This window comes from Odontesthes bonariensis, chromosome 24 (genome assembly GCF_027942865.1).
Source record: "Odontesthes bonariensis isolate fOdoBon6 chromosome 24, fOdoBon6.hap1, whole genome shotgun sequence".
NCBI lineage: Eukaryota > Metazoa > Chordata > Actinopteri > Atheriniformes > Atherinopsidae > Odontesthes > Odontesthes bonariensis.
Genome location: NC_134529.1, coordinates 15,062,317 through 15,084,187, shown reverse-complemented (window position 1 = coordinate 15,084,187; position 21,871 = coordinate 15,062,317). Strand labels below are relative to the sequence as shown.

At 38.9% G+C, this 21,871-nt stretch overlaps 1 protein-coding gene across 1 annotated transcript; it reads right to left on the bottom strand.

The window, feature by feature from the left end:
- Nucleotides 1-8,582: 8,582 nt before the first annotated feature.
- Nucleotides 8,583-21,126, bottom strand: LOC142375388 (transforming growth factor beta-3 proprotein-like). The gene is made up of 7 exons (XM_075459393.1): nucleotides 20,328-21,126; nucleotides 14,860-15,023; nucleotides 12,707-12,836; nucleotides 12,471-12,578; nucleotides 11,869-12,034; nucleotides 11,585-11,738; nucleotides 8,583-10,143 (listed from the first exon to the last, which is right to left on the bottom strand). The coding sequence occupies exons 1-7, from the start codon at nucleotides 20,671-20,673 to the stop codon at nucleotides 9,985-9,987; spliced, it is 1,227 nt and encodes a 408-aa protein (XP_075315508.1). The 5' UTR covers nucleotides 20,674-21,126; the 3' UTR covers nucleotides 8,583-9,984.
- Between the last annotated feature and the right edge of the window lie 745 nt (nucleotides 21,127-21,871).

Here is a 21,871-nt window from a genome sequence, read left to right as displayed (position 1 = left end):
AGGTGTAATTGCTCTGGTACAGTTTTTTTTAATCGGCATTGGAAACAATTATTCTTTGCAACATGCTAGTATCTTAATTTGTGTGTGTAGCACAATAAACTTCTGGTGCTTTTTTTTGCTACTTTATACCCCTGCTTTATACCTCTGTATTTGTGGCTTCTTAAACAAAACACATGAGAATGCTGTTCTGATGTGGAAAGCTCATGTGAATCATGTTTCCCTTCTGTTGGAGCGGCTCTTTAAAAGGGCGCCATAATGGGCCGTGGTGAAGGGTATGAACGAATTACTTATGTGACTGTTTCAGTTGGAGGACTTGTTGCATCTGATAGATGCTCCTTTTTTCTGCTTCTTTTTATATCAGTAGAGACAAAACTTCTCCACTAACAATGAACTTTTTTTTTTTTCAAATACAACTATATGGGTTAAGGAATTTGTTGTTGTTGGAGCACATCGCGCTTGTGCTGTACATATTATCTGCAAAAATACCACGTTCAGAAGTCAAAATAGAGTTGTGATTGTGGTGAAGCAGTCTGTCTTGCTTTGAGATGTGAGCTATTACAATGTAACTGTACCTTTATGTAAAAAGGCCCATACCCTAATATATCTTCTACACATGTGTACACGGATGTAAGTAAAAACCTCCTGGAGGGATTTAAGGACTGCTGTACTGCACTTTAGAACACACACACACACGCAGTCACACACATACTGTGTGAGATGTAGAGCAGCCCCCTATGGAGCACTGCCAGCTGAAGGAGTCACGAGGTCTCCTGCAGATTAATGAGGAGACACAAACTAAACGTGTTTCTCATTGACTTTGTGGACGAACAGCAGGTTTTTGCTTCTGCCGGTTACTTGGCAACACAGAGGCTGAAATGTTTTGTTACTATTGGAACAGTAATTACAGCGCTATTAGAGATGTACAATTTTTACTTTCCATCTTTGTTGAGTTGTGTCACATTTTGGATATAAGTCCAACTGTGAAGTTTCCTGTATCCACAAGTAACTGATGATAATGTCATATTTAAAGCAGCTGAACACATAACTTAGTGCTAAAAATGAAATACTTAATTTCGGTTGGAAAACTTGATTTTACATTTAACTTTGTTTAAGCCATTATCAAGGACAAAAGATTTTTTCTGACTTCCGACGTCTTATTCATGGTTTAAGACTGATGTGTAAAAAAATCCAGCATTGCTCATCAATCTGTGTTTGAGGGTCACATTAGTCAGCGTTTATTGTGTCACAATTCAGTCACAGCCCATGGAGTCAAGTGAACAAAACGTCACTTTATGCCAGCTTCCACTGTTGTTGGAGAATCTTAATGCAGATTTTATTAGGTCTTCCATTTAATCTTCCACTATTAAGAAAAGAGTTCCAGATCCACACCCACATTTTGACGATTCTTCCTTTGCCCGTGATCAACCTCGCCACCAACTTAGACAAAAGTCCTCTAGGAGGTTTTGGCATAATCTTGCTGACAGAAAAACTAACAAAGAAACACTCAAAGGTAAGCCCTCTGAGTGCAGCTGTAAACCCGAAAATTCTTGGTTTGTGTGATCTATTCTAATTACATCTATCTTCAAACAATATAGCTTACTTTGATCGTATTTAGCTTTGGCTTCTTAGTATTTTCACTACTTTTTAAGGAATCTATCACTGACTTGCTGACTCCACGTGTTGCATACTTGGCCTTTAACCATGTGCCATAAATTTTCTCTTATTTCTTTGGCTGTACTCACCAGTTTGATCCTCAGTAACTGTGAGGACATACGGTATGCTAAGACAGAAGACCATAAAACCACCGAAGTCCTCATCTTTGAGCTTGTGCAGGAGAAAGCACCCTGCTGACAGTTTCTATATTATCTGTTAGAGTGGAGGCAGCTGTAAAAGAAGCTTGTAAAGATATAACTTCTCTCATCAATCAGGTTTTTCACTTTCGGGGAATCAAGCCAGTGTTACCAGTACCTGGAGGGTAATCTAACAAGTATTACCGCTTGACTTTCCACGTGTTTTCCTTGATGACTGTGTGAGAAAACAGAAACACACCAGCCCAGCTAAGCACACGCATGCTTTTGGCACACTCATTTCCTGTTTTATCCTCAGTCTTCGTGTTTCCAAGAGTGTAGTAAACAGTAAGTGGCATATAAGTCCTTATAACTTGATGAAAAAAAAGAAGGGAGACTAAATAAATTAAACTCTGCTTCTAGTGGTATTACACGGACTGCTTTAACAAATTAGTCCACTGTATAATTTTGTTGTCAGAAACGGTACAGTTTGATTGTTTGTGCAAGTGATGTCTTCATGTGTGACACATGTCAAGATTAATTACATCATGTGTAGAGTTTCATCAGAATTATTTAAAAATTGTTAGCTGTTAAATCTTTTTTGAAACCATCATGGTCACAAACCATCAGACTTTGATATTGTGAAAATGTTGCTGAACAATAACTCTCACTCCCTTTAATAACGTTTATATATAACTAAAAAAACTCCTACTTTTAACACCAGAAACTGGGGACAGTAATTCCCTGTGTTTTTGTTGGGAATTGCATTGAGAAAATAAACACATCCTGTCTCAGGCTTCCAGCAAGTGTCTATTTAATCAAGATCACAATCTTATTCTAACCTCAGCAAAGTGCTGTGCTTCATTGTAAACATTGAAGTATTGTGAGCAATCAATATCTAGTATGTTTGTGTGTATAGGCCGATGCATTACTGGGAGAACAGCTTAGGTAATCAAAAGAATAACCCGATGAAGGCTTTTAGAGGAAGGAGGAGTTCATAATTGAATGTTTAATCCTATTTGTCACGTCTTGTCTGGTTTAACTGTCAAATCTGGGCAGGATTAAATTTTGATTGTTAATGTTGCAAACTATGACTGTTAATTGTCACACATAGTTGGTGTGCACCTGGAGTACAGACCTTTTTCATTGATGATTTAGCATTATGAAGATTTTATATCTGGCTAGTAATTAGATTGCTGTGCCAAAGCAGTTGGATCCTTGTTAGAATCACAGTCACGAAGGAATACTTCCTGCCAGGCTCCAAGCTATCTATTTGTGTCCGCCACACAAAAGTTTGGACCAATCAGTTTCCTGTAATTATAGATTTAGGTGTGACCACAATCAACAAAGATGGCAATTAAGTTAACCAGTTAACTTGGGTTTTGAAGCAGGGCCACACCTCAACCACTCCTATCTTCATCTGGAAAGACCTCTTTAACCTGGCTCAGTCATTCAGCACTATACTCTGCATTCTCTCAACCCCATCTTCCCTCTCCCTCAGCCTCACAACACACACCAGATAAGCCATCAGTGAACCTCCACATTCATCTGCATTCTCTTCATGGTGCCAAATGCTCCCAACCAAACCAGTAAACTCACACTGTAGTATTATAGTCTGTTTGGTTTTGGAAGGAAATGCACTTATGATTTCTTGTGACCTGAAGTTCTTTTGCCTACCGATGTGGAACACACTTATTGTAAGTCGCTTTGGATTAAAGCGTCTGCAAAATGGCCGTAATGTAATGTAATGTATAGTCCTCGTTGTAAACCAGCTGACGCTGAAAAGTTACACACTCTGGGCAGTTATATGAGCACTCAGTAGAAGATGCTACTAAACGTTGGGCTAAGCTACTTATCTCAGCCATTGTTTTTTGCAAAGAAATACACCACCGCCTACTTAAAGTGGACTATATAACATGACTAAAGAGAAATTGTTTGCTACATGTTCATTTTCTAGAAATAGCAAGTATTTGACAAAATGTACTTTAGTTATAGTCCACCACTGTCAGTAGTGTTGGAAAAAATAATCTAGGTTGTAGCCATGCGCGTTGAATGAATACAAAGCAATAAAAATGATGATGATTAATGTACAGAGACGGGTCATTTTTATTTCAAGAACACGTGTTAGTTAAACCCTCCACAAACCAACCCCAAAACTTGAAGCATTTCAGGGTTTTAGGAGGTCATTAAGCATCAGGTTGCAGCGGATGAATGAGTCTAACACCTGTCTATTAGTATGGAGAACAGGCTTCAAATCCTCATGGGGAAACAAAACCAAACATTTCACCGAGGCTTTATTGGCTTGTTATTCTTCTTTTCTTTCTATTATTCTGTTCATCAGCTCACATATGTCCGACACTATGATGCTGTGGACTACTACATTTCTCTGTGGGAGATTATCATCCATGTAATGTGAATTCACAGCACATGTCTGTAAGTTACGTGAATGGTGAGTTTGTCAGATGACTGTGCAATTACAAAAACAGGATTTTTTTTAGAGTTGAACGGCTGGAAATCTGGAAATGCTTTAAGCAATTTTGAGTTGACACTTAGTCTTAATGGGCTGATTTTCAATGGCAGTTTCTGACATGTTTAGCCATCCGACAAAAGAAACATGAAAATATGAACAAGAACAGCTTTATTAGGAATTAAGCTGGATTAACATATTTACTTAGAACGTTTGCACCTAGGCCCACTTGAGTCTAGTTGAGCGCATGGATGCAAGAGTTATTAGACTTCTTTTTGCATATTTTTAATTTTTATTTTGTTGGTAAGAAAGCCATGAATTATGCCTTTTCCAGAAAAGTGTGCAGATTTTGAACAATAAGTTCTCAGAACAGCTAAATGAAGAGGCAGACTGCTCTGAAAACTAAACTAGATGCAGAGCATTTTCGTGCTCTGTGCTCAATGTTCTTTCTTTAATTGGGAACCACTGAAGTCCTCAGAGACTTCTTGGCAGGAGAGTGAACCAACTCCTGGTCAGCTAACCTTCTGTTATCGCTCGGAGGAAATTCTTTTCACTGGCATCTTTCGCTGAATATTGCTACTGAATGGTGCACATGAATACAGTTTTAGTGAGATACAAAAGATCTTTTTGGTTTCGCTTCCTACTGAAAGAACAATGAGTTTGTTTTTTTTTCTTGAGGAGTGCAAAAAAAGCACTTTTCACCAGAACTTTAACATTTTATGACATTACTTTGGCAGCGTGAAACTATCCGCTGAAAAACACTGAATGCATGAGGCCCCTGGGTGAGACAGTGAAATACGATCCAGGAAGTAAAGCCGGAGTAACAGATTAAGGCTTATCAGACACCAAAAGACTGTGTTTTGTATTATTCACAGACAGGATTTTACAGCTCTAAGAAGTTATCGTGCCAACAGCGTTATCTTCAAACATGATGATCTTGAAGCATGACGCTGCAAGAAGAATGGCAGGGATTTTCTTCATGGAAGATTACTGTTGATCTGATTGCAGCCGATGTGTTTTGAATTGGGCAAGCCTGTACTGTATTCCTCATAATTCAAATTTTTCATTTGCAAACGGAAGGATGTGTTTCTGTCCTTTGAGAGTGTTCATTGCCACACTGTAAGGGCCATGGTTTTACAGTGTCATTACGCCGTAACTACCACTCTTTCATGTAATTCATACTTCCAAACTAGGTCCTACCCAGAGTAATAAATTTTGCTTAATGTTGTGTCTTGACTTTACAGGGTGTGCAAATTATAATCTCACAGTGTCGGCCTTTAGCTCCCTCACAGTCACTATTTTCCCCTCTTTCACTCTTAATCACACCATCCCTCTATTATTGGAATACTGTCACGGAAACACACACTCTGCTGTAGTATAATGTTGTAGTTTGATCCAGACCTCCCATTCATTTGTTTAGCTATAAAGGTCTATGAAGTTGATATGTGTTTACATATTTGTTCACCCTTTCACTCTTTTCCAGTAACTATGGGTGCTGGCTTGACTTGTGTATGTATGTGTGTGTGCTCTTCCCATTGCTGAATTACACAACTCTTTCCACCCAGGGGCCTGAGAACTGGTCTGATGTGACCTGATGATTTTATTGCAGCAACAGTCCTTTTGAGGACTCTCTCTCACGCACACAAAGTATACGCACACACTTACTTTCCCTCTGTGTTTCTGTCTCTCACTTCCCCCTCTCATTTTTTTCTCCCTTAACATCTGTTAATCTGCTCAGGGAATAGCGGCAGACAGAGTTTTCCAAACCTCTGTGCATTTACGTGTCATGCAATTCATCATTGGTGAGTCTTGGATGAGCACAAGTTCTGAGAAAGTCAGGCTTCAACCCAAAAACGGACCCTGAACTCAAATCAGATTAGACGTTGCTCAACCAGTAGCCTGGAGCTGGAAATAGGTTTATTGCAGGTTTGGGCTTAAGGTGGTCAAGCTTGACTCTGAAAGAAGCAAACACTGAGCCCCCCCCCCACCACTAATAAAAAAGAAACAAAAGACTCAGCAAAATCAACATCAGTTTTACCCCATAGTTTGTTTTATAAATATTTGTTGGTTTTGAAAAGATGTATACACTTAAAGAATTAAGGCCATGGGGGAGGGGGTGGGGGGGTAAAATATTGGCAGAGGTTCCTTATTGGATCCATTTGAGGAGCTGAACTTGTCGAATAGTAGATAGCAGTGAAGACTTCACATTAACACAAACCATTCCATCTCACAGTTGATGAGCTCATAACTGCAGAATAAGTTTTACTGTCTTTCTCTCACCGTGAGCGTGTCACTGTATGACTTGGCTGAACAATGTGGCTAACCACTTTGTTGGCCAAAATGAATTCCTTGCACCAATAGAGAGACCCAAGTCAAGCTGGTTGGAGGAAGCTCACCGAAACCGACCGTTCAGCCTGCTTCCATCACAGTACATTGATATGGGAAAAGACACTCGGAAGAATCAGATGTACAATTTGGAGCGCCCAATTAAACAACTACTCATTTTTGGTTACTTATTTGAAAAAAAAAGGAGAGCTGTAGCTTCAGATGATTTTTTCTGGCAAGAGTAAGTGAGAGACTTGATTGTGAGTAAGTGGCATGACTTCTGCTGGCCTTCGCTGAGGGTTTAAAAGTCAATCATGCATGGGGCATGGCTGCTCTGTAGCAGTGATGTGTGTTGTTAGTACAGGGCTGGCTGCAAAGCCATTAAAGCCCCAACCCCTGTTTAGACCTCGTTGTGCACTCTGGTCTTTGTGTTTCCATCATGGTTCATCTCTGATTGAGCATGACAGGGGACAATAATGGGCACACAGAGAAAGGGAATTCTCTCTGGCTACTTGTCAGCCCGTATTAACTCAACCGACCCCCCCCCCCCCCCCCAAAAAAAAAAAAAAAAAAAAACTGTGTGACTGTTTGCAATCCATTAGTGAGGATGACAAAAACATTACATATATGCCACTCTTCATAAAGGCTTTAGAAAGTGTAAAAAATGTTTTTTTTAATCGTTAAACATTAAATGTTAAAAGTATTTCTCAGGGTCGTCCAACTTTTGTCCACGTATACTGTGTGTCTGATATTCCATTTACAAATGTTGATATAATTTCTAACATTTGAATAAGTCAGTAAGTCATTGTGAAACATTAATAAGATTGAACTATTCTGTAATGTGTAAATAATTCATTTACAGATTCAACTTGATTCATATAATCTATGCCTTTTCCTGTGGAAGTTTGCAACTTTATCTTGATTGGTAGGTGACATCATAAGTCTTTTTTAAACTATATCTCTATTGTATCTGAAATATCCCCAACAAAATCAACATTGATGAAACTGGAAATCAAATCAACATGGGATATTGTGAATTAGAGTTAGATTGATTCATCAAATCAGTGCTGGAACTCTACAAGGTTTCAATCACACAGACGTTTTGATTAACTGAAGAGCTAAAAGGACAATCCAACTGTCATGCTAAAGGAATATAAATACCTAGAAAGTGCCACCAAATGTGAAATACAGATCTCTGCGTGATTTATGTTGACCATTTTATGAAAAATAAGAAAATAATGAGATGTCTGCGCGCTAATATGCCCTGAAAGTCGAGAGTAATAGCTTTTTGCCTGGGAAAGCTGTTAAGCACCAATCCCCGAGAAGGAGTACTTGAATTTATTACTCCAGTAGAAGAAAAAAAAAAAGGTCTGTGCATGTGCCTGCAGGAAACAGGTGGGGCTGGTGAGATTCAAGTAAGAAAAATTATGTTTGCATGGAACCAAAACATTATGACAAAATGGCATTTAAAATGGCATTTCAATTTGGCAGACAAAACCGGTGGATAAATTCATCTTTTCCTCATCTGGATTTAAATGTTTTCACAGATCTGTTACATCTGATTATTTAAAGGCAAGGCACTTACTGGAGGGATTTTTATAGCTTAAAAAGGGCTCATACAGTTTTGCATGTTCTCTTTTTAATAACACTCATGATCAACAAGTCATGTCAAACAATATCACTGCCAAAAACAAAATCATCTAGAGGGTTGATGACTCTGACTGAACTAAACTCAAACAGTACAGGGATTTCAGAATTGTTCTCCTGACTCGGAGAATATGAGGTCTAACTGTACATCCAGCCACTGTCATGTTATGACTTTTTCCCCTCCCTTGCCATTTTTGTTCCATTAGGGCTTCGCAGTGTAAAAGAGCACCAAAACAAACAAAGACAGAGCACAGGGAATGAAAGACTGCAGTGTTTCGGGAGCACCAGAATCCTTACTGCACATGAGACTCCTTTTCAGCAGGCCGGAAAGAAGTGTGACAGGTGAGTTGATTAGAGATTAGGTTTTTTTTTTTTTTTTCAAAGAAGACAACAGCAAAATTTTAAATTACATTTCCTGCATTTGCTTGACAAAAGTGCTGTAATTTTATGATTGTCACCTTTTAACATCAGTCAGACACAAACTGGATCACATACAACACTTAAACTAATTTGTTCAGAGACATAAATGTTGCAAATTCTTTCTAAATCACAAGGAAATGTAACAGTATCCGTAGCCTAACATAAAATCTCTTCCATCGTGGGTAATGGCCATACATGTCAACTCTCTTCCCAGAGTTAGAGAAACAATCACTATATGACAAGTTGCATAACAGACCGAATCTGCTATTAATGTAAAAAAAAAGAAAAATCTCATAAAATCCTGTTGCGCAACACTTGCTCTATTCCAGTATATTCTTTGATGTCCCAAAAAATAATTTGAACCTGTTAGGGATGAACACATCCAGTAAATGGCAGTGTGCTCATGGCTGCTTTCCATCACAATTCTTCCCTGACATACAGGTCCCCTCTTCTTCTTCGTCTTCTATCCATTCTAATAGATGCACTGAAAAAAAGAAAAAAAAAAAAAAAAAAAAGAAAATGGCCAATGCTGGCTGGCCAAAATAGAAAAGCCTGGCTCAACTTCTTTGTTCATTCACTTTCCATTGCAAATCCAACAGGCATTCTCTCTCAGCTCTCCTCTTCCCTGACCACAGCTATGGCTTTGGATACAGCAGTGAGTCTGTCCTTTCTCCTTTTGTGTTTGAAGATAATGCCCACTGTTTGAAGTGAAGGGAACTGAAGGCAAGTTCAAGGAAAAATCCAGCCTGAGAGAACTCTCTGACCATCCAGGAGATCACTGTCTACATTTATGACTACTAACATTTTGATACTTAGGCTAGATAGAAGAAAGCTGCACTACTGACAACGTAGACACTGTAACTTTGAGGACTATTTGGTAGAAAAATGACACCACAAAAAAGTCTCTTCAAGTGTCACTTTCTATGACAGCTCCAATTTGTTGATTCTCTTTCTTTCTGTTCTTATTTTTTTTTTTTGTCTTGTCTAAGGTTGCTGCTCTATGCAAACCAGCCTTACGAGTAGATCGAGATGGAGGAATTTTAAGATCTATTTTAGTTTTGGGGCAGGGTTAAATTTGGTCTTAGATAAAAATCTAGTACTTGCCATACAGAACTGAGTGAGTGAGAAAAAAAGTAAAAAGGATCTCAAGTTTTTTTTTGAAAATCTGCATCCTTTCAAATATGTGACCTTCAGAGTGGTGTTCAGATCAGATCTAAGCCAAGCAGCCACAATGTCGTTTTAGGTATTTGTCACAACTCAGAGTCCAAAAGTCATTGCACAGGGGCTTGGTCTGTACCTATTGAAATCCTGCCATTAAAACCTGTCTTTCGTGTCCTCTCAGCTACACTTGCAAGACTTGACAATCATATTGGAGAGTTGCTCCACTTTAGGGGTTCTTCCAGAGTAGTAGAGAATAGTGAGGGGTTCCAGGTCTTGAGGAACACAGCAGGGGGAGGCGGACGCCTCCGGATTCAAAGTGTTGTACAGGCTCAGCAGCTATTGACAAGCAAACGGGAGAGTTAGAAACCCAGTTACAAACAGTATTTATGATTGTTTTGTTAACAGTAACAATGTTTGTGTTGCACTGAGAATTCATTATGTAGAACTCTGTTTCCAAACAATTTTTTTGTACCATTTTCTAATAAAGCCGGTTTGAATGATTAGCAGATCATGACATTTTGTTTTGATCCACACTTCATACACTGATCTAACTTTTTTAAGTACAAGTTTGCACATTTATTTCAGACCAAATACCTAAGTTCTACAAAATGATGCCTGTTTTTGTCAAAAAGATTGCTGGACATGGCTGCCTATGATGTCTTACATTGGTAATTCACCCATGCAGTGTAACTACAACACCAAAAACCAAAGGCGGAAAGAGCTAAAACTTGACCTTGTTAGTATGCCAATTTTAGGAGTAAATAATGTACAACACAAGCAAATCCAACCAAAACTTTTCAAAGTGAGGCATGAGAATAATCATGAACAATTAGGGACGTTACTTTCAGCAAGACACATTGCCTTCCAGAGCCTTTATACATCAAGCCAAAGATTAGCAATCAGGCATGGGATGTCAGTGAATGTCTGGCTATCGCATTTTAAATGTGTAATGCACTGTCTGCACTGTCGGCATCCGTCCATCTTTTTGCAGCCAATTCAACATGTTGAAATGCTGTCGGGCTTGTCGGTGAGAGAGCTCACTCAGACTGGCTGCTCAGCGAAGTGAATGAGTGCACAAGAGGGGAGGAAGCAGTGATGACAGAAAACGGATGCTTAACTGAACTGGTCACAAACAACCTGTTCTCATTTGTCATCTTTATCATTTCCAAACAAGCGACACTTCACAGCACAATAGTCATGTGGAGGGAAGAAACTAAATACCAGCTGATAATCATGATGGCAGAAAAAACAGTTCTGCATGACATTACTGAAAAACACAAAAAGGCACACTGCTATGTTGATATTTTTTTAACTGACTTGGTCTTGGAGTTTTACCATATCATATGTACTGCCACCTTCTTCTTGTGCAGGCATAGACTGTATGTCCTGGCCAGCAGATGGAGTGCTGCTTAACAGCATGCTCAAGCACCTTTTTTTTTTTTGCCCTGGCCCTGGCGATGTGAGGGGATTCATCATGGGGCCTCTCATCGCCCCTGGTTCCTTACGTCAGTTTGGTAAATAAGAGTCTTATCTGTCAAATAGCCAAGTAGGTCTGACTAGACCTCCTTTAAAATCTTTTCAGGTGTGTTGCAAACTATTTTCGACTTCTGACTGTCAGGTTTGCTGAAGCTGTGGAAACTTTTGGTCCTATGAAGACCTCTAAGCAGGAAGTGGACATCTCAAACAACAAAAAAAACTGGGTGATTGTTTATCACTGAAGGCAAATCACAAGATATGTTCGCTCAGCTGTAGTTCTGCATGAGTTTGTCCCTCTTACCGAGCTGTGTGTCGTGTCTGAGCTCATTAGGTAAGGGCAGGGCCCGGAGCAGTAGTTGGCATCGTACCCACTGGGCTCATGGATCCACTTCCAGTCCAGATCACGGCGGAAATCGATATGGAGACGGCGAACACAGCAGCTCTTCTCCATGTTTCTATGATGACACACAACAATATTATGAATATTATGAGTCAAAATACTGTATTTAGTGTGTTCTTGGTCAAATGTTTTTATATCGATGGTACAATTACAAGCCAGTATGAACTATGAACTGTAGCCCTTACGAGAAACAGTAGTTTGTGTCCAGCTCTCTTTTGTGTCGGCGTGTGGACTGAGTGTCCAGGCGGTGCGGTGGGATCATCATCAGAATAAGGTGAGGAAGATTTTGTTCCTTTTTCTTCCACAGGTGATCCAGATCCAAGCGACTGTGATCGTCAACTCCATCAACACCTTAAGAATAAAAATGATAGAGGTGCAATGTAACCAGCTGTGGAGTGTTATGGCATTTTTAATTTCATGATTTTACCTTATCTGAACATACAATATGCAAAATTATAGAGGATGAAACTGTCATCCCTGCTGTTTATACAAAGGGGGTTTTAAGTACTCTATCTTTTTATTGTGACACATTTTTTTGGTATGAATTTAATTTTTTGATTGTAGGCAGCTGTTTTTATTCAGTTCATTATAACATACCAAATCATTAAATATTAAATAAGCAATGATCACATAATACCACAACTTAGGACTAAACCAGTTCATACCAACTCCCTAAATTTGGAACTATGTAAATAATCTGGCATTAATTGTAACAATTATGGTATATTTCGCTAATACAAATAAACAATAACAACCTCAGGCCACACGAACAAGCAACGAAGCCTACCTCTAAACTTCACCTCCAGCACCTCGCTTTCGTTTTCAATGATGTTATTGTTTGGATTGAAGGTGGTGCAGGGACAGTTCACACTGATTTCCAAACCCTTATTGGATCCTAATGACAAACAATCATGGAAAGGAAAAGGAAACTTAATTCATTCAAAATGGGCTTATCATTAGTATTAATGATAGTTTGTGGAAACTATTCCTGATTGCAATGAAATGAGGTGACCTCAGTCTCACCTCTGTTCATCAACCATTCCCGCACTGTTTCAGTCACATCGAAGGAGATCCACTCTTTAGTGCCTTTGGTCAGTACATTCCTGGCTCCAATGTAGCGTTGTTTCCTAATGTGTTCATTTGTCCTTACAATCTGCAAAACAATATTTAACAGTTGCTCTTAAAGGTTTTCTTCCTTAAAAAGAAACAGTAAGAAAAGGACAGATGCTTGACAGCAATGCTTTTACATGAAGAAACTACTTTGTTGTGGTAAAGCCATGAAAGGGGGTTATTTATTGATTTGTGTAGTTAGTCAGTTAGCATTTTTCATGTTCTGGAGAGATAGGGTTGTCTAGGATAATGCATTACTATTATTACTACAGCTAGGTAGGTTCCATTTGGTTTGCTTGTGATTATGGGGATGAAGCAGCACAAGAAGACTGTAAGTTGTCAGACGCTTCTAAGTCAAGAACATGTGAATCTCTCTAATTATGACCTTATCTCCCTCATGAAATGATATGTGGCAGCATGTTTGCATACATTCTTAATTTTGCCCTGCTTTTCTCCCTTGTGGGAAATGTATGGTGCTGAATCTTTAGTTAGCCAGTTTTTCTACTTTCGTCACCAGTTAGCTAGTTTCAACCTTTGACACACGTGTCCAGATCACAAATTTTGTTTTAAATATTGTTTTTTATTTATTCACGTTGATTTGGAATAACTTGAGAGGAAGCATATTGCAAGTCTAGCTAGTAACAGTTTCACAGAGATGTATGAAACTTTTCTGTAATGTTAAAGCAAAGCTTCATTTTTGTATTCAGTTCATCTATTTCAAGTTAAATAATTTCACAAAACTACAGACAGACTTTTTCAAACCTGAAAAGTGTTCTGCAGAAAATCAAATCAGAACTAAAAGCCATATGGTAACAGTCAGAGATACTAGCTGACCAATGGTAAGGGTGTATAATGTCGGGTATGCTTACAATATTGCAAGAGTAATGAGAAGGGAGAAAGAGCTTTTAATTGCAAAATATTGTCCACGGAGCCTGTCTGAACGACTTAGCAGAAACACAGTGATTTGCTACATCAAGAAGCAAAACTTTCTGAGCTCTGCTAAGGGTCTGCTCTACAATGACATATCATACACCTAGAAATCTTTACATTGTTCCACTCCTCTTTAAAAGAACCCCAGAGTTGTGACTTTTGTATTCTTCCTTAATACAGATTAGGTTAACTGAGGCGATCAGTATGAGTCTGAGTGTTTGCTCACTCATCCAGTCTTTGTTTTGATAAAGTAAAAACATTGAAATTGTAGCAGGTTAGACCAAATTATAACTCCCAGGAGACTGAATTCAGATGTTTGTCTACCTCAGAATTTAACCACAGTCAGCATTGGTCACTTGCTGTCCCTGTGAATGTTTGTCTTTATCAGAACGGGGCCGCTTGCCCCGTGTGGTTCCCCCACAAAACTGGCCACCTGATAAAGCTCCTAAGTAAAAACAGACTTGCAAGCTGTATCAAACTACTGACTCACTGTTTAGAGGATGTTTTTTACTCAAAATCCAGTCCAACTTGGTTGAACTCAAAATTATCTGGCAAAACCTCTGTGTAACATGACCTGAGTTGTAAGTAAAACTTATGAGGAAATTGGTCTGTATTTGTTTAAACCCAATTCAATATGGCAAGAAAACTGTTTGGTGAGGGTGATCCAGTCCAGTCTAGCATAAATCCAATCTGATATCACTCAAACATAGCTTATTCAAGTCTAAATCCAGTTTAACCGAATTCAAAACCAGTCGAAAGCAGCCAAAACAGAGAACGTTTGAGGTGATACACAACCAGTCTGAGCTGTTTGAAATTAGTTTAGAAAATTGAGTTTTGATATGGCAGAAATAAAGATTTACACTTTTTTCTAATTTCATCCAACTCTGACGTGTTTATGAAACAAGAACATTTCAAATTATTCCATGTGTCCCTTAACCATAGAGCAAAGGGTCATTGAGTCATTGAGTTTGGCCTCACAGTTGCAGAGCTGTCAGTAAGAGAAATTGGGGATGTTTTCTTGGGTACGAAACAAAAAAAATAGCCAAGGGCTTAACATGTTATGATCTAATATGATATGACTTTAAACTATGCCTTTGATATGGGTAAAAGGACAAGAAAACGGTACCTTTACGCACCTGGTAGAGCTCAATCCGCTGTTCATTCCTCTTGGCACTTGAGTTTGGATCTCTCAGGGCTCGAAACTCTGCCCTGAAGAGGTTGGTTGAATTCCTCTCCATGGAAGAGACATTGAAACGAAAAACCTTAGAGGTGATGACTTTTTGGCAATAGGACAAATCATCTGGAACAAAGAGAATAAAATAAAGCTTATGTGAGAGAACAGGCTTAGAAAATGTAGCAGTATCTGGACAACATAATCACAGGTGCTTGCTCTGTAAACACTGTCAAGAGAAGCCCTCAGGTGTCACAATCCTGGTTTCCTGAGAGTTAATTTCAAGTTGTGAACTACAAAGATTACCGTCTTGGGCCAAGCATAACACATTTGATGGTTTAATAGAACAATAACAAAAGGCTTCTAACCGTAATTGATTTTTGTGTTTTTATTTCTATTCGTCTTTCTACAGTTGTATACACACTCTACATGCATACATCTGTGAGTGGCATCAAATCTTTTATCAAAAGTCATCAAAATAACAAGGACTTTTCCTCTTTAGATAATTGCTTTTGTCACAGTTGTGGAAGGACGAATACATTTGGGTCATCTTGTCCTCTTAAGGGAAAGGTCACAGCAGTACAGTTTTTCTAGGCTTGTCAGCTTTATCCTGATTGGACAGTGTCCTCATCTATATAACATGAGGGAGTCGCAAAAATGTTTAATGAGTATGGAACTGATATGGATCCAATGCTTTAGCCATCACAAGCGCCTGATCTTAACCCCTGTGAATGAACTTGGATGTTGTTGGAACTGTGGATGTTAGACACCACTCTCCACCAACCCCATTATTTTGAAAGAATTGTGTTGTGTTGAAGTTCCACAGATTTGTACCCTCAGTGTGGAGGCATACTCAGGCTGTTCTGGCATCATCTTAGAGATTTTATGTTGGGTTTTTCCTTTCATTTGTCAGTGTATAAGATGCCTTAAGAACCCATTAACAACCTAAAATTTAATCTTAGTCTTACAGACTGTTGAGAGGTTGGTACTATGTTTATCAGCCCCACAGTGAATGATTACTTGCTGCCAGCCTTATCAAAATTCCTCAGTGTTTCTCTCACCCATTTTGTCTTTATTTGGAGGAAATCAAAATGTTGTAATTGAAAAAGCAATATTATTAATGGTGGTATGACTTCACCTCTATGGTATCTGTGCATCAAAAATCTCACTACGCTCAGTCCCACTGACAACTTTTTGGACCTGACGCCTTTGTTACCATGACAACTTTTCCACATCCCAACAGCAGACACAAACATATGCCAGATTCAGATTATGCGCACCTTGCCGTAAAAGGAAATTTTTCTTGTGTTTGCTGACCAGCCTCTCGGTGCAGCATTTCACCGTTCTTGTCTCGGTTCTCTTTTATTTACACCTGTCACACACCTGCATCAGTCTACAGATTTGTCTCAGATCAACATGCGTTTGACAATATTCTTTAAAAAAAAAAAACTGTGCAAATATGTGTTTGCCCATATCAACTGAGGTCAAGTGTGGGATTTCACTGGTTCAGAGTCAAAGCTGATTCCACAAAGTCAGCCCCCCAGACACTGTAAGGTGCCTGTGGCTTGTAGCCACTGCCTACTGATTTTACCTGACCGTAGAGGATTCACTCAATATCTATTAAATATCGTAATTTGCTGTGATTCAAAGAGTTAGATGAGAAAATGATCACTCATATGTAAGTATTCTAAATAGGATGCTACTGGATAATCAGCTGAGTAAAAATTAGAGGGGTAATAAAATCTGCATACCAGCACCAGGTAGGGTGTAGTGAAACATTTCGTTGCATTTGTCCAAAAGATTCCAGATACCTATAAATTTAAGAATTTCTAAAATGAATTAAAGAAAGTATCTCCCAACGTGTTCTTGAATGTAAGGTGATGTCATTGGAAAGCAGTGTCCTCTGAGGAAAAGACTTGAGGGGTTAATGATAGAAATATTAACTGAACTGCATACAACACCACAATTTAGCCTGTCTGCTAAGCCTTCCAGGTGGCTACATATGGATCACCAGACTGTTCACGAGACACCTCAAAACCATGAAGGTTTTATATTTATAAAACATTCCCAATAACTTGATACCTAACCTTACCTTAACAACTGCAAGGTAACCGCCTGAAACAGATTAATCCTTTTTGGCAAAAATTTATTATGATTTTGAAAATAGAAGATGTTGTCCAGATAAGGAGTTTAGGAGTGGAGGACATGGAGAAATTCTTTATTTTGTTGTTTAACTGAGACAAGCGTATAAATATTGACACTGTACACTTCCCCAAAACATGCCCATGAGGTGTAGAGTATGTAGCCTCTTGTGGTCTTATGAACAACTGAAAGTGAAGGATAAAAATGGCCCCCAAGACGGTGACGGTGACTTGGTATAAAGAATGTATTTTAACCCTAACCCTGATCATTTTCTAACCAGAAAAAGATTAAATGTTTTCGTGAAGTGTTACGTGTCATGTTATTGACTGAATGTATGCTGGTGTCGAGCTCACATCACTCAAAGACCCATGGCTGAAAGCATAGAGCTAAACTCCACCACCCCAAGTCATTAAACATATTTGCGAATACCATAAAATGCCACACATTATGTCTCACATATTGTAAGAATTCTATATGAAGCTCTGGAGCTCTGGTCCTCTGGTGGGGAGGTACAACAATCCTAAAAAAGTACATTTAAAATATAATTTTAGAACAATTATTCAACATATTGAAATGTTCTTAAAGTATTTAAACAAAACACAGACAGTGCATAAAAACTCTGTGCCAGACATACTGTAATGATAGTTATTAATTTTGCTTTTAATATAACAACATCCACCTGCAATTAAAGATTATTTTCAGTATGGATTGCTTGATTGATTAGATAAAAAGTATCCAAATGATCTACAAACTGACTATTTGATTAATTGACTCTTTTTTTTCCCGCTGTACTTGTATTAACTTGTGAAATAAAAGTTCATATTTAGTAGATTCTTCATTTGCTTTGAGCAAAAATGTTAATTTTTGAAGTCGATAGTAGAAATCAGAAAGAAAAGATCTGTGTCTGAGATAGAGTGGAGTAAAATGTATCTGTATTTAGGAACAGTGCTAAATAAACATTCTTAGTTACAGTCCACCACTTGAGGAAACTCTATGGGAAGTGCATCCTGTGTGGAAAATGACCTATTATCACTTTCTTTGCTGTTAATCAAATGTCAAAAGGCAGCATCAGACAAAATGTACACGTTAAAATACATGTGTCGCAAAAAAAACAGCAAACAATGTATGGGGAAGCTACATCAGTGGTGAGCCATTCACAAAACCTCTGAGTGTTTACTATCTGAAAAGTTAGAAATCTTTTTCTTATTTCTTTTGGTAACATGATGACAGTCCAAAATATTTACAAGATGAAGAGATTACATAATGTCCATATTTAATATTGTGTTAATCTGCTGCAAAAGTTGCAGTTTTCCTGCTAGGCATGAATAAAAGTTCAGTTCAACACATATGAAAGCTGATCATCTTGCCTGCTCCAGCATAAGAAAATCACATTAAGTCAGCCTCTGCGAGGAGGCTCAGTGTATGCATGTGAATGTACAGCACAAGGCACTGACAAAATGCATATTTGTAAGTATGAGATCACACTGGGGTCATTGAAAAACATTCTGCCAATCCAATACAACTGTTGTTGATATTTTAAATACCTAAGTAACAGAGGTGCTGAGTGTGGTGCACATACAGTATGTGCTAATGTGTCAGTTCAGCTCTTGTGCTGTTTTGTTGCTTTTCTTTCACATTCTCTTTTTACTTTTCAGCTAACCACAGAAGATCAAGCCAAAGGAAACTATGGTCGTCAGCCAACTATCAGAAAGTGCATGTATGCAAATCTGTCTAACATCTTTCTACCTGTGGTTTGAAATGAAGCACCGTGCCGAGGCACCTACTGCCTGGTGTTTTTGTCAAAACCATTTTGTGAGATTCAAAACAGAACATTGCTGAGGGAAAATTGGTCTTTTGAGAAACACCTGTTGATTTCAAAGTGACTGTGATGCAATGGTCTTGGCTTTGCTTTGGACCGTGAGCCTTTCTTCGGCGCTCACATGCACAGCATTTATTCTATTCTACTTTTTCAGTCGGACCACATGTCGCTTGAATCTTGTTCAAGTACAGACACATATCCCTCTCAGCACGGGTTTTCCACCTATAGTTGGTAGCGTTTAGTTGGACAGAAAAAATAGATGTGCCACATAAAGGTTTACCACAAAATACCATTAGTGAAAAGAATGTGAGCTTATACAGCCTTTACTGATTATTTTAACAATTATGTCACATCCAAAGTAAAGCTCATTATAAACAGAGCAGTGAAACGTTACCTGGTGTTATATTGGCAATAAAATTAGGGCATAATGGAGTCATTCACGTTTAAGGCTCAGTTTCACACTCAGTTTAGCAATGTTAAACCTGAACAGTGCAGTGATCTCACCCTCACAGGCCACCTGCATGTGTGATTATCTAGCCAAGATCTACAGTGGGGGTCAGTTTGAGCTCCACCTCAACAGTGAATGTGAAGACTGTACTCCTCCTGTGTGGACTCACAGGAGAGAGGGATCCCTCTTTGGGGCTAATGGGGAGGTCCCTCTATCATCCCTCTCTTCCTGTCCACCTCTGTTAACTTTTCCTACTCCTTCCCCTTAAGGCATCCCCATCCGCCTGGGCAGATGTCCCTCTCATTTGGGCCTGACTGGAAAGGAAATAGGAACATCTGGGAAGAGGGACATGATCCATAGAGGGAAAAAAAAACAAGAGGGAGAAGAGTGGAGTTAGGACTAGGAGGGGACTGACTTTCCTGGAACACAGGTTCAGACTTAAAACAGGTTGGCGAGCAGCACAGAAATAAAGCACTTCCCCCTCGCGCACTGCAGTCTCATCTTTCAGTTTAAAAAGAGCCAAGGAGCTCCAACACATTCGACATTTTTTTAAATCGGCCTTGAGAGAGCCCCACTGCATTCAGATTTGTTTGGTTTTTTCACTCATTCAGACCTTGGAAGTGTCAAGTGAAACTGTAAATGCTAATATGTATATATACGTGTGTATATTTACATATACACGTACATAAAAATGTGTGTTTTTTTTTTTACTTCAGCACCAGCAATGATCGTATTTTTGGGTTTAAAATACTACGTACGTATGTATTAATTTTGTTTTTAAAGTAAGTAATTCAGTCGCTTGATAAATCTTTCCCCGAAGTTTTTTATTTATCGATCAATTATTAATACAATATTGCTAATATTGTCATTTCTACTATCATTATTCTAAGAATGATGCGCCAGGATGGCACTGTCTTAAGGCATACACCCTTCAGTTGGTGCGTAATTACGCACTTTGGAGACGTCTACAAAAAAACAAGGAGAAAGTTTAAACTTGATATTTTAAAAAGAAAATATTCCTTACTGCTTTCTGGCGGTCCGTAGAGCATGTTGAATCTGTATATCTCTTTGGCATAGTACTCTGTCTCTGTGTTGTCCTGACCGCAACTCTGCTGCCGATCCCTCCCCAGCTCCTCCAGTAGCTCCTTGGTGCTGTTATACAATGCTTGGATTTGATAGGGGATTTTACTCGGTCCAAGGGAGTGTGGGGGACTTGTCAGCCGGAGTTTGCTCAGAATCTGACCTCGTATCGCCTCGACCCGTTTCTTCGTCACATGGTCAGAATCCACGGTGGCGCAAGTTGACAGGGATGAGTTTAAAGGTGCGCAGTTGAGGAGGAGGACAAACAGCAAAGCCTTACCCAAATGCATCTTTCTGTCCGCATTTGGTTCGTTCTGAGGTTGAAATGTGAAGATTCACAGCGAGGACTGCCAACGTCCGTGTCAACTACCCTCCAAATCAAACTTATACACCCTGCTGAGGTTTCTTTTTAACTTCCTTGGGAACTAATGACTAACTCCTGGTTTTAATTCGTTTTCTTGTTGCAGTCCTCTTTGTTATAAGCGGAAATCCGAATTTGTGTTCGCCCATCAGTCATCACCCAACTCAAAATCTCGACTACTCTCCCGCATTTATGAACTTCATCCGGTACAAATATCTGTAAAAAGAAAGAGACTTTTCTTTTTGCATTCTTGTGCTCAATCCAGCAGAGCTAAGTCGTCCCACAGCTTGGCATATTTCCCCTCTTGTCTGAATCATTCAAACCTAGAGACCCTTTATTGTCTCGGAGAAGGCAGACCGCAGGCTGTCATGTTAACGAGATATATGCGACTTTGAGCAGCCGACGAGGCCTCATGTGAGCTTTATAGGCGACCACTCGTTTCTGACGTTTGATGGAGGAGGGACCGAAGTCACCGGGGAGCGCCCAAATCATAACAGAGCCCACTGCGATACTCTGGCCATCAAACTTGCCATAATAATACGGGAAAAATAATAGATTGATAAAAAAAAAAAGATTTAACAGATGCATCTTCTGTCTACGTCAATCATATGTATGAACATCTCTGAAGACGCTTTTAGCTTTAATACTTTTTTGCTGATTTAAAAAAATATATATATTTAGAGCGGAATCCAGCTCTGATCTTGTGGTCCTTGTGATATTTCTCAAAAATATTATGATAGTACCATCGCAGTTAGTGTCAGCCGATGTGTTTTCTTATTACCTACTTCGCTGTAGGTGTTGTAATGTCCTGGGTCCTGCGCCCTCTAGTGGCAAAATTGTCACCTGCAGTTTCTCACTTTATCCAACTGTATTTGTGCTGAAAAAAAGCTCAAATATCTCGTTTAAAACACACGGAGAGCCTTACCATGTTACACTTTTCTTTAAAGAAATATAATGTTTTGTGTTAAGTTTATTCATACCTGGAACATAAAATGTTTCCTTGTTCTGTCTTCCAATAGAGTCACGTTGCAACAGCTTGAACAACAGCATATAATGAACAGGTTCACAAAGTTCACAAATATAACTTCAATAAAGGCAAGGCAAAGCAAGGCAATTTTATTTATAGA

Coding starts and splice junctions, on each gene's coding strand:
- LOC142375388 (XM_075459393.1), bottom strand. CDS start 20,673: ATGCATTTGGGTAAGGCTTTGCTGTTTGTCCTCCTCCTCAACTGCGCA. Junction 12,837..14,859: donor AGCGGATTGAGCTCTACCAG/GTGCGTAAAGGT, acceptor ATTGTTTTGCAG/ATTGTAAGGACAAATGAACA. Junction 10,144..11,584: donor CAGACACGACACACAGCTCG/GTAAGAGGGACA, acceptor GCTTGTCAATAG/CTGCTGAGCCTGTACAACAC.